At 44.9% G+C, this 13123-nt stretch overlaps 1 protein-coding gene across 2 annotated transcripts in view; it reads left to right on the top strand.

Moving 5' to 3' along the window:
• STK32B (serine/threonine kinase 32B) overlaps positions 1-13123 on the top strand; it is a 369362-nt gene that overhangs the window by 80114 nt on the left and 276125 nt on the right. For both annotated transcript variants that reach the window (XM_036085909.2, XM_036085907.2), the window contains exon 2: positions 7986-8041. In XM_036085909.2, the coding sequence (XP_035941802.1) occupies positions 7986-8041 (56 nt within the window). The remainder of the gene's footprint in view (positions 1-7985; positions 8042-13123) is intronic.

The raw sequence follows: 13123 nt of genomic DNA, 5'->3' as shown, positions 1-13123 counted from the left end.
TGCCTGCCCGCTGTGCCCGGGGACCGTCATGCACATTCCTGCCAAGGGCCTTTGCACTTGCTTTTCCCTCCGCCTCCGGTAACCATCCCCTGGATATCTTTGTTGTGTGTTCTCTCACCTTCTTCCCAGATCTTCTTAATCGTCCTCTCGTTAGAAAGTCCTGCCCTGGCCATCTTGTCTAAAATAGCGGCTCCTAAACTGTGGAAAGAGCCAAGATGTCCATCGACAGATGAATGGATAAAGAAGATGTGGTATATATATACAATGGAATATTATGCAGCCATCAGAAGGAATGAGATCTTGCCATTTGCAACGACGTGGATGGAACTGGAGGGTGTTATGTTGAGCAAAATAAGTCAATCAGAGAAAGACATGTATCATATGACCTCACCGATATGAGGAATTCTTAATCTCAGGAAACAAACTGAGGGTTGCTGGGGTGGTGGGGGTTGGGAGGGATGGGGTGGCTGGGTGATAGACATTGGGGAGGGTATGTGCTATGGTGAGTGCTGTGAATTGTGCAAGACTGTTGAATCACAGACCCGTACCTCTGAAACAAATAATACATTATATGTTAAAAAAAAAAAAAAAAAAGAAGAAGATAGCAGGTGGGGAAGTATGAAGGGGGGGAAATTGGAGGGGGAGACGAACCATGAGAGACTATGGACTCTGAGAAACAAACTGAGGGTTTTAGAGGGGAGGGGGATGGGGGGATGGGTAAGCCTGGTGATGGGTATTAAAGAGGGCACATTCTGCAAGGAGCACTGGGTGTTATACGTAAACAATGAATCATGGAACACTACATCAAAAACTAATGATGTAATGTATGGTGATTAACATAACATAATAATAAAAAAATAAAATAGCGGCTCCTCTCCCAACGTAGTCACTGTCTGTTCCTCTACGTGGGGCAGGGAGTTGGCAGAATAACGGTCCCCCAAAGATGTCCATGCCTCAATCCTGGAACTTGTGTACATAGTACGTTACAAGGCAAAATGAACTTTGAAGGTGTGATTAAAGTAAGAACCCTGAGGAGGGGAGATCATCCTGGATTATCCATGTGGGCACAAATGAAATCACAAGGATCCTTATGAGGGAAAAAGGGAGATGGGGGTCAGAGAAGGAGATGTGGCCATAGAAGCACCAGTTGGAGTGATGTGGGGCCATCGGCCAAGGAATGCAGCTTCTAGAAGAAGCTGGAGAAGCCAAGGAACCGGTGATTCCTTAGAGCCTCAGAAGGACCTCAGCCTTGCTGACACCTTGGTTTTAGCTCCATGAGAGCTGTGTTGGACTTCTGGCCTCCAGGGCTGTGAGATCATAAATTTGTATTTCAGCCACTTTGTTTGTGGTCATTTGTTATAGCAGCATGAGGAAACAAATACACATGGATTTGTTTTTCTTCATAGAATTTACCACTGAGTTATGGGTTGATGGGTTATTTGCCTTGGGCCCCAGAAGGTCAGCTCTCTGGATGGATGGTCATTTTGTCTTCTGTTTGCTGCTAGTCCCCAGGACCTGGAACAGGGCCAGACACACAGCAGACATGCATTCAACAAGTATGCGTCCCCTCAGTAGGTCTTTATTTTTTCACCCAACTGCCATAGCCGGGTCACCCCTCCTTTGTGTGTGGAGGTCAGTAATTCCTGTAAAGAAGGTGATCCCAGCTCCCAGTCCCTGAAGAGTACCCTTCCTGTTCTCCCACCTCACTACCCAGTTCACTCATGCATGTACTCAGGTGTCTCATGAGTGTGTATTGTGTTACCTGCCAGGCTCCTGGGATTCAGGGAGGCACAGGGCTCAGCTCCATCCTCAAGGAGTCACCTGGGTGCCCACATTACCTCTGTGCTAATGACAGACAAAACCGAAGCCAAATGATCACTGCCATTATGTGCTAATTACAGAATAGTCTTATTTTTGAGAAAAATCCAACCAGATAAGCATTACCCCATTCTAAGATACTAAGTGGCCAGGCTGAAGGTCCACAGCTGGAGCAGGGACTTGCATCAGTACTCTTCAGGGCACTCAAGGGTTTGGACTGATGCTCTTCCCAGTGGCTACTGTTTGCTGAGTCAGCCTTTTGCTTTGTCGCTGCCCATGGCCCTGACCCTGACTTGAGCAGGTAGGCATCACTACCCCCATTTTACTGATGGGAAAATCAAGGCTTGGGAAAGTTAATTTATTTTCTCAGGTCCACAGTGACCAAAATGGTGAAGCTGGGTTTAAAGCTAGCTAAGGGGGACACCAGACCCTCCCTTCCACCTCTGCCCCTCCTCATCTCCCCCGGTCTGTTAGGTCTCTTCCTACTGCCATCCCATGGCCAAAAGCTCAAGTGCTTACAGGATCAGGCAGGAAATAGAGATGCAGGAACTGGGCTGGCATGGACAGTGGTGCATCATAAGACTACTGTCCTGCTCTCAAGGGGCATCATAGGGCCAGTTTGGGCAGATCTTCAAATTTTTGAAATGATGTTGGCAATCAGCATTTTTGGGTGAAGTTTCCCACACAGGCACGGCCAGCCCGTGTGCAGTCTGTGTGTGTGGCACCAGTGTTAACGAGGAAGGAGCTCCCAGTTTAGCTTTTCAGGGAGGCGAGAAAGGGGACATTTGCTTGCTTTCTTTGCCTGGTGCCTCTGCAATGCTTAAAGGCATATATTCTTATGGGATGTTGATTGGGGGTTACCTTCCATTAGAGATTGTTTGAAAGAGTAATTAACTATCTTGAAAATTCACACTTGCCTCTGAATAAACTGCTTCCTAAAGATAGCACGTTGAAAGAATGCTATGAATTTCCTTAGAAATAATTGGTCTGATGGAAAGAGAAGAGCCCACAGGCTTGAAAGGCAGAACAACCAGATTTCCCCAGTGTGATAATCACCATCAATAACTAATGGGTACTAATACAGTTTTAGCTTTATCACCCTGTGATGTTTGGTCATGATTTAATGAGACTAGTGTTGTATCATTGAGGTGAAAAATGGGGACAAGTCTCTCATGCAGAATACTCATGATGATAATACCTACTCTTCGTAGCCTTTACTTCAGGGCCAGCCATGTTCTAAATATTTTACCTGTATGGATTCATTGCATGTGCACAATCACTGTAGGTAAGCATTTTAGTACACCCATTTTATAAGTGAAGAGACAGGCACAGAGAGGTTAAGTGACTTCCCTAAGGTCACCCAGCTGGTGAGGAGTGGAGTCAGACTTTATATCCAGGCCCCATAGCCCCTACGTTTATACCCCAAAAACCTTTCTTCTTCTACCTTTTAGTAAAATTACGATGAGGCTGGAAATCCAACAATAAAATAGTTGGCATTTACTAAATCCCTATGTGGCGGGCTTTGTGTGTTTGAAAGGAATGCTTTCGGCTTCCAGTAAATAGCAAACTTGACCCACAGTGGTTTGAGCAAATAAGATTTTTGTGTGTGTGTAATATACTAAGTCCAGAGGTAGGTGGTTCCTGGCGTGGTTTCAGAGGCTCAACAACAGGGAGTGGTTTCTCTGCACCTGTCTTGGCCTCTTGCCTCATAGTCACAAGATGGCTGCTATAGCTCCATACATCATATCCATATCCTTTGTAGGAAGAGGCAGGAGGGTTGAAGAACCACTCTACCTGTAACTGTACCTTTTCATCAGGAAAAAAATGCTTTCCCAGAAATAGCCCCATAATCCTCTGCTGAGATCTCATTGACTAGGCCTGTGTCACAGGGTCACTGCCAGATACACAAGTGTCTGGGAAAGTGGGGTGCACAGTTGTCCCGATTATTGTGATGGCCCCAGGACAATCAGTATCACCTGGGAACTTACTAGGGATGCAAATTCACTGGCCCCTCTGCAGAAACTCAGGAGTGGGGCCATGATCTGTCTTAAGCCTCCAGGTGATCCTGATGAACACCACTGGATTAGACCAGTTATGTCTCATTGCCTGGGGCTGGCCACACTGGTCCCTAAACAGACCTGAGGTTTCCTAATCCAGGAAGCAGGGGGAGTTGAGCCTAGCTGGGCAAACAACCAGTGATTTAATGTCCCGTGGGTCCTTTCCTTGTCCATGTGACAGTCCTCCAGGCGGACAGCCACTGCTGTCTTGTTTGGGTGAGGTCACTGGCACAGTGTGCCCCTTGTTTCTACCTTCACAGCACGCTTGTCACAGTGTCACCCTTGGCAGTTCCCTCTGTGTCTTGTGGTCTGAACAGACATTGCTTTTTAAGAGTGGACCTTACTGTCCCCGAGCTGGCTCCAGGAGTGAGTGTGACTTCTTCTGGTGGGGCAGTTTAATGATCTAGAAACCTGCGGGTGACCGACTGCCGTGGCTTTCCTGGGACTACAGGACTGTCAGTGCTAAGACCAGAAAGGTCCCAGGCAAACCAGGACAAGAGGGTCACCCTAAGAAACTCGCTCATCAACCCCTCATGTCCCCCAGCCAAGTCCTCTTGCTCTGGGCCAACAGCCCTATGTTAACAATGCCATTTCTAGACCCGTCTTTGGCTTGGCACCATCACTGAAGTCATTTCAAACTGCTTACCAGCCAACTGTAAACCCTTCACTTATTCAAAGTGTGTTCATGTAGGCACTATTTATGTAAGTATCAGTGTACCAGGCCTCAGGGAGATGCCACATAAATGGGGAATACAGGCCATATGCTCAAAGTCATTTAAATCCAATCTAGTCCAATAAGCAAATAAACATTAAGTAAGTACCTATTTGTCTCATATATTGTGTTAGCACCCCTCCAGGAACACACATTTTTGTAGGGGATATGGATGAGTGAGATTATTTACAGCATTATAATACTAATTGTTAAAATAACAATAGGTTTTGGCATTTGCCGGTTGGCTGGGGAATTAATATCCCTCTCCAGTTAAGAGACAAGACGGGGCGGGGGGCTGGTGGCAGTGAGAACCACGCCTTTCCTGGGCTTGAGGGGTGGGGCCCAGGAAGGCACCAGCAAGGGCTCCCTGGTACTGAAGCCCAGAATTAGCCAGACTCCCCCAGCCATTCATTTCAGCTCTGGACCCCGCAGACTCCTGCACATGGTGGCTGGCCCTAAGAAGCTTCTGGCAAGAAGGGTCAGAGGAGAAGCTTGCTCCTTGAAGACAGTTTCCAGAGAGAGAACAGAACAAGCAGAAATACGCTTTGCGGTTCCTTGTTCAGCTCACCACTCAGCTCACACCACCTTTGATGCGGCAAGAGGCCATGGGTGGTCAGGGAAATAGCCCTCCTAGGAGAAATCAGAGGAGAGGGAGGACTGCTCCTCATCCCCCAGCACAAACATCGAGGGCTTTTTGGGGGGTTGCACTGTGTCGGGCACTATTCTACACTTTTGTGGAAGGTAGGCACTGATGCTCCCACTTTATAGGTGGGGTAAGTGAGGCGCACGGAGGCCCAGTGACTCACCCAAGGCTGTGGCAGAGCTGGGTTATGGACCTAAGTCTGACTCAGGCTGGGTTCTCCTCATCAGTGGCCAGATGTCTACAGGAGGTCCAGAGATGGCACGAAGGAGGAAGGATGCATTGGGAGTGGGGAAAGGCTTCCTGAGAGAGCACATGAGCCACATGTCTGAGGCCAGGCAGGAGTTGGGGTGTTGAGGAATGGCTTTTCAGGCCGGTGAATCCACGACCCAGAGGGATGGCATCCTGATGCTGCAGAGAATCTTTGGGGAGGCAGAGTGGGGGGCGGCTGGCAGACGCCCGCAGCGATGCCTGCCCTGTGGGGCTTTGGGGCTCCCGAGAAGATCTGCACAATTTCCTAGCTCATTGCTGGGCAACTGGCAGACGCAGTCCAGGCACCTTGTTTTTCTCTTCTCCTTTGACTTTTGGTGAGTGGGCAAGAGGTGAAAGCCTGGAATTTCTTTTCCTGGCAAGTTATGTGCAAAGCAAACCGAAGTAGGTCAAAGAACCAAGGTTTTGCTAAGTTAACTATTAACATTGTCTCTCTCTTCTAAGCACGTTAGGCGTGCGATGGCACACCGGATTCTGACTTGGTTCTGTAGGGACACAATTCAACATAATTGTCCTCCTTCAAGTACGTTGAGTACACAGGGAACTAATTGTGTTCATTCACTTCCCCACATCCTCGCCCCCATAATATAGTGAACTAATCAATTCTCTTCATCTTTTGTAAACGACATGTCTCTCCTAGTTATTGGGAACTGGCTGTAATTCAATCTAATTAAAAAATATTTACCGAACGCTCATTATGGACCAGCAGTTGTGCTTGGCACTGTGAATGTGGGGATCTGCTTTCAGTCGGCCCTTTAGTTGATGAATAGCTGTTGCATACTCACTGTGTACTAGCACCGTGCTAGGTGCTGGGGACGCGGGAGGAGAAACAGACACGCCCTTTGACTGCAGGGAGCTTAGCGTCTAGTGGGGAAAAGCTGATTTAAATCAGATCCATGTACAATGATACAGAACAGTGTGTTTTGGAGGAAAGTCCCACAGCCCTGGGAGAGTGTGGTAGGGAGCGGACTAGTCTGGAGGCTGAGCACAGTTTTCTCCTGGATACAAAAGGGTAAAGAGGGAGCAGAGCTAGTGAGTGTTCAGCCAGGAGCAGCGCGTTAAAGGCACGGAGAATAACTGTTCTAGGCACAGAAAAGAAGCTTGTGTGTCTGGAGCTCAGTGGGTGCAGGGAGTGTGGTGGGTGGTGCGGCAGGAGAAGTGGCGGGGGTCTGATTGTGTCCCAGTTTACTTTCCTGGAAAACAATGAGGGGGCATCGAGGGGTGGGAGCAGAGGATGGACAAGACCCCTTGCCTGCAACAAGCACATATCCCAGGATGAGAAGGTCAAGAGAGGATGGAGGACTGAACCAGAGGGTGGCTACCGGTGGACAGATGGGAGAGATAGCCAAGAGGTACAGTGGACCTAACCTGATGAAGGGCTAGCTAAGGGGTTGAGCGAGAGAGGGGTGTTGGATGAGTTCCAGGCTTTGAGTGCACGAGTTCAGATGTGTGATGAAGTACTCCTCCTAAGCTCCATTTGGACCTGTGGGATTCAAGGTGGCTTTGGAACCTTCAAGAGTTGCTGTGGAGCAGGCATCAATCAGTACATACAGGCTGGAGTCTAGAGAAGAGGTTCCTTGGAGAGTCATTGGCAATTAGGTGGTGGCTGAAGCCTTTGAAGCCGGTGAGAAAAGGAAGGTGGTAGATGGAGGCTTGACAGGCTTTAGTATTTAGTGGCTGGGAGGATGAAGCTGAGTGTGCACAAAGCATGAGCTGAAGCATGAACTGGCTTCTGTAGAAGCCAAGCAGGTGCTTCAAAAAGGACAGAGTGACCAAGTACAAGGAGGACAGAAAGGTGTCTATTGGATTTAGTGGCATGACCATGCGTTGTTGGTCTGCTGTGCTGTAGGGATGGGGCGGAAACCAGACCAGAGTAAGGCAGTAGAAATTGCAAGAATGGGGAGACCTGTGAGATGGGGCAATACCAAGATGAGACTGAGGGATCAGTGTCTCCATTCTCCAGTAGCTCACAGTGCCAGGGCTAAACAGACGTCTAAGCAGGAAAGACCCACGATATGGTCATTGCATTTGAGGGTTCAGATACCATAAAGGAGACTGAGTTAACACCTTGGATACTGAGACAGATGAGCTGAGTGTGTAAGATCTGAACATGCAAGATAAGAGTGCCAGATGGGTAAGACAAGAACCAGAGGTAGGGAAAAGTCATCCTGGCAAAGGGAACAACAGCGAGTGCAAGAATTTGGTAATCCAAGTATCCAGATTTTTCTCTGTGATCCCTTCCCCTGAGCCCATAAGATGTCTCTCATCCTATATACCCACTGGGGACGTGTTGGCTTGGGGCGGGGGGAATAAAATGTGCTGAGAAGTATCCATACAGTGGTGGAGTGTTGCCATGGCAAATATAATGCAATTGAAACCAGAAGCCATTTGGAATACACGGGTAGGTATGTAGGGAGAACTTTCAAGAACCCGTGCAAGGTTTAGCAAATCTGATCTGTTTCTTTCTTTCCCTCATTTTCTTTTGCAGTCAACTTTGACCATTTTCAGATTCTGCGGGCCATTGGCAAAGGGAGTTTTGGAAAGGTAAGGATGACGGATTTTTTAAAATTTCATTAACAAAATATAGAAGTCCCAACCCCTAGGGTCATGTGTATGTGCGTGTCTGCGTGTCTGTTTCTGTGTTGGTTGCTGAGCACTGGGAATTTCCTGTTTGACAGAAAGTTTTCAGTTTGCCAAATTTGAAATGTGAAAGAAAGTCTGAATAGTTTCCTTTGGATCCACTGTAATTTCATTTTGTAAATTAAGTTACCACGGCAGCCCTGGGTTAGGTGGATTACAATGGTAATTATTTCAAGATTGCTTATGCTGTTTTCTTCCTTGAGTATCTAAATGAGGAAAGTGGAAAAACAAAAGCCACAAATTTAGGAGATGGCCAACATCAACTCTTTCCTGCAGTGTAGGCATTTTATAAAGAGTTTTTATTGTGGAAAGAATCCTTGACATGAGATCTACCCTCTTAACAAATTTTTAAGGTTGCAATATATTATTGTTGACTATGGGTACAATGTTGAACAGCAGAACTCTAGAGCTTATTCATTATCTTACATAGCTGAAACTTTATGCCTCTTGGTTAGTAACTCCCCATTTCCTCAGCCCCTCAGCCCGGGGCAACCACCATTCCTTTCTTTGATTCTAGGACTTTGATACTTATGACTTTGTAGATACTTTGTATCTGTAGAAGCATGCAGTATTTGTCTTTCTGTGACTGGCTTATTTCACTTAGCATGGCTTCCTCAAGATTCATCCATGTTGTATTATAGAATTTGTATTGTAAAATTTCTTTCTCTTTTAAAAGCTGAATAGTATTTCATTGTACCTATATATCACATTTTAAAAAAATTCATTCATCTGTTGTTGATGGACATTTACATTGTTACCACATCTTGGCTATTATGACTAGGCTACAATGAATACAGGAGTGCAGTTATCTCTTCCTGATCCTGATTTCAATTATTTTGGGTAAATATCTAGAAGTGAGATTGCTGAATCATATGGTAGTCCTAGTTTTAATTTTTTGAGGAACCTCCATGCTGTTTTCCATTGTGGCTGTGCCCTATTACATTTCCACCATAGAAACATTACATATTACATTCCGATAGAAACAAAGAGTGTGCAAGGGCTCTAATTTCTCCACATCCTTGCCAACATTTGCTCTTTGTTGTTGTTGTTGTTGTTTTGTTTTTTGATAGTGGCCGCCCTGACAAGTGTGAGGTGATATTTTATTGTGTGTTTTTTTAAAGATGTATTTATTTATTTGAGAGAGAGAGAGAGAGCATGACAGGAAGGGAGAGGGAGAGGGAGAGAGAATCCCAAGCAGACTCTGCACCAAGCATGGAGCCGGACACAGGGCTCAATCCAATGACTCCAAGATCAGGACTTGAGCCAAAACCAAGAGTCAGAAGCTTAACCAACTGTGCCACCCAGGTGCCCCTTATTGTGGTTTTGATTTGCATTTCCCTGATGATTAGTCCTGTTCAGTATGTTTTAACGTAGCTGTGAGCCATTTGTACATCTTCTTTGGAGAAACATCTGTTCAAGTCAGTAGCCCATCTTAAAATCAGGTTCTTAGTTTTTAAATTTTTTTTTAACTATTGAATTGAAGGAGCTCCTTACATATGTTGGAGATGAACCCCTTATCAGATATATGGCCTCTGAATATTTTCTCCCACGCTGTAGGTTGTCATTGTATTCTGTTGACTATTTCCTTTACTGTGCAGAAGCTTTTTAGTTTGGTGTACTTGTTTATTTTTGTTATCTATGTTTTTGATGTCATACCCATGCAATCATTGCTAAGACTAGAGTCATGAAGCTTTTTTTTCTTTATGTTTTCTTCTAGGAGGTTTATAGTTTCAAGTCTTAACATTTAACATTAAATCTTTTAACTCATTTTGAGTTGCCTTCTGGGTGTGGTGTGAGATAAGGGTGCAAGTTCGTTTGTGTGTGGATGTCCAGCACCGTTTGTTGGAGAGGCTACATTTCCCTGCTGTGTATTCTTGGTACCCTGGTCAAAGATCAGTTGACCATATATGCATGGATTTTTTTTTTTCTGGGATCTTTATTCGATTCCATTGGTCTCTATGTCTGTTTTTATCCCAGCACCATGCTGTTCTGATGACTGTAACTTTGTAATATAATTTGAAATCAGTAAGTGTGATGTCATCAGCTTTGCTTTTGCCCAAGACTGATTCAGCTGTTTGTGATCTTTTGTGGTTCCATACGAATTATAATTGCTTTTTCTATTTCTGTAAAAAAAAAATGCCATTGGGATTTTGATGGCGATTGTATTGAATCTGTAAATTGCTTTGGGTGATGTGGACATTTTGATAATAGTAAGTCTTCTAATCCATGAAATGGATGCCTTTCCATTTGCTCATGCCATAATTTCTTTTTTCAAGGTTTTTTAAAATTTAATTTTATTTATTTATTTTGACAGAGAGAGACACAGTGAGAGAGGGAACACAAGCAGAGGGAGTGGGAGAGGGAGAAGCAGGCTTCCCACTGAGCAGGGAGCCTGATGCGGGGCTCGATCCCAGGACCCTGGGATGATGACCTGAGCTGAAGGCAGATGCTTAACGACCGAGCCACCCAGGCGCCCTGTCATTTTCTATATATCAGTCTTTCACTTTATTAGTTAAATTTATTCCTAAGTGTTTATTCTTTTTGGTGCTATTGTAAAGGGGATTGTTTCTTTAATTTCATTTTCAGAAAATTCATTATTAGTGTATGGAGACACAGCTGATTTTTATATGTTGATTTTATATCCTGCAACTTTACTGAACTCATTAGTTCTATTTTTTTCTGTGGCATCTTCAGGATTTTTTATACATTAGATTGTGTCAACTGCAAACAGGGATGATTTTACTTCTTTCTTTCCTATTTGGATGCCTTTTATTTTGTTTTTGACTAAATACTCTGGCTCGGACTTCTGGTACTATGTTGAATAGAAGTGGGGACAGTGGGTATCCTTGCCTCGTTTCTGATCTTAGAGGAAACTCAGTTTTTCACCATAATGTTAATTGTAGGCTTTTCATATATGACCTCTGTTGTGTTCCCTTCTATTCCTAACTTTGTTGAGGATTTTTATCATGGAATTGTGCTTACTTTTGTCAAGTGCTTTTTCTGCCTCTATTTAGACAATCATGTGATTTTATCTTTTATTTTGTTACTGTGGGGTATCACATGAATTGATTTCCGTATGTTGAACCGTCCTTATACCCCAGAGATAAACTGCATTTGCTCATGGTGTGTGATCCCCTAAAGAGCTATGGATTCTGTTTGCTAGTAGTTTGTTGAGGAGTTTTGCATCCGTAGTCATCAGATAGATTGGTCCGTAGTAGTTTGTTTTCTTGTGTCTTTCTTTGCCTGGCTTTGGTGACAGGGTCATGCCGGGCCCGTAACATGAGTGGACATGTTCCCTCCTCTTCAGTTTTTGGGAAGAGTTTGAGAAAATTGGCATTAATTCTCCTTGAAATGTTTGGCAAAATTCAACAGTGAATCCAATTGTCTTGGGCTTTTCTTTGTTGGGAGGTTTGACATTTGTTTGTGGAAAGTACATATTTGTGATCCTCAACTGTTTCCAGTGACAGGCTCATGGAAACAATGAAGAGAACAAGAAGGAGCCCCCAGCCGAGCCTGTATGTTCTCATTTACTCAGAAATCTCCTTTGGCAATATTTGCTTTAGTATATACTGAATGCCAGATATCCTTATATCCTCAAGTAAATATTATTTCTATTATGAAAGTAGAAAAACCTAGACAGAAAGACTTAGACTTGGTGACTCCAAAGGATGGAGTGACCCACCTGTGGTCACACAGGCAGGAAGTGTCCTGGCTGGGATTTGAACCAAAGATTGTTTGATGACCAGGCACCTGCTGTTTTAACAACCCCACACTCTTGATTAGACCATTCACAACTCATAGAGTTAAACTGAGATAGTGATCTAAGAAGTTGGATAGAATTAGCCTTCCCTCCTTTGTTCTCTCCATTCCTCTCATTTTCTCCTCCCCCTCCCTCCCTCCTCCCCTGTTCCCCTCCCTCCCCCTTCCTTCCTTCTTTCCTTCCTTCTGTCCTCCCTCCCTTCGTCTGTCCATCCATCCTTCCTTCCTTCTGTCCTTCCATCCTTCCTTCCTCCCTCCTTCTAACCTTCCTTCCTTCCTTTTCCTTCCTTCCTTCCTTCCTTTTGCTTCCTTCCTTCCTTCCCTCCTTTTTTCCATCCTTCCTTCCCTCCTTTTTTCCATCCTTCCTTCCCTCCTTCCATCCTTTGTCTTTCCATTTTTGTTGTTCTTTTATTAATTCAATCCATGAATACTGAGTACCTACCCAGTGCTAAGCACTAGACTTTGATCTAATAGTAACTTGAATAGACCCGAGTGTTTTTCCTTACATTTAGAAGGGAGAGAGATGACAAACAGGTAAATATGTATATTTATGGTACATTAGATAGTAATAAGTACATTAAAATGTAGGAAGATGGGGGGTGTGGTGTTCTGGGAGATAGTGGCAGAGAGAGGTTGCTGATTTATAGAGCGAGCTGTCATAAGGTAGCTGCTAATCACATGTGGATATTTAAATTTAAATTAGTTAACGTTAAAGAAGATGATAAACATTCAGTTTCTCAGGCACACTGGCCACATTTTAAGTGCTTAGCAGCCACACTAGTGCCACTGGCTCCTCGAGCAGACAGCTCAGATTATAGGTCATTTCCTTCCTCCTAGACAGTTCTGCTGGCCAGTGCCCTCACAGAGGGTGGCAGGGTGCCCTTGGTGGTAAGACGCCGTGTGAGCAGAGTCCTAACGGAAGTGAAGGAGAAAGACAGGTTCCAGGTGGAGGGAACAGCAAATGCAAAGTCTCTGGAAGGGAGTGTGGTCAGTAGTTTTGAGGAGCTTCAAGGTGGGGAGAATGGCAGGAGAGGAGGTCAGTGATGTCAGCGAGGACCAGATCACATAGGACCTAGCTGATCATGCTCAGGATTGAGAAGGGAAGGCCATGGGGAGTTCTGACTGCAGAAGTAACATGATCTGTTTGTAAAGTTTGGCTGCCATGCTGAGAGTAGCCTGTGTGGGGCCAAGGGCACATTAAAATGATTGACCATTTGTATTATCAAG

Source organism: Halichoerus grypus, chromosome 3, assembly GCF_964656455.1.
Source record: "Halichoerus grypus chromosome 3, mHalGry1.hap1.1, whole genome shotgun sequence".
Classification (NCBI taxonomy): domain Eukaryota; kingdom Metazoa; phylum Chordata; class Mammalia; order Carnivora; family Phocidae; genus Halichoerus; species Halichoerus grypus.
Note: the sequence above shows the minus strand (reverse complement) of the source record. Positions and strands in the feature narration are given on the sequence as shown.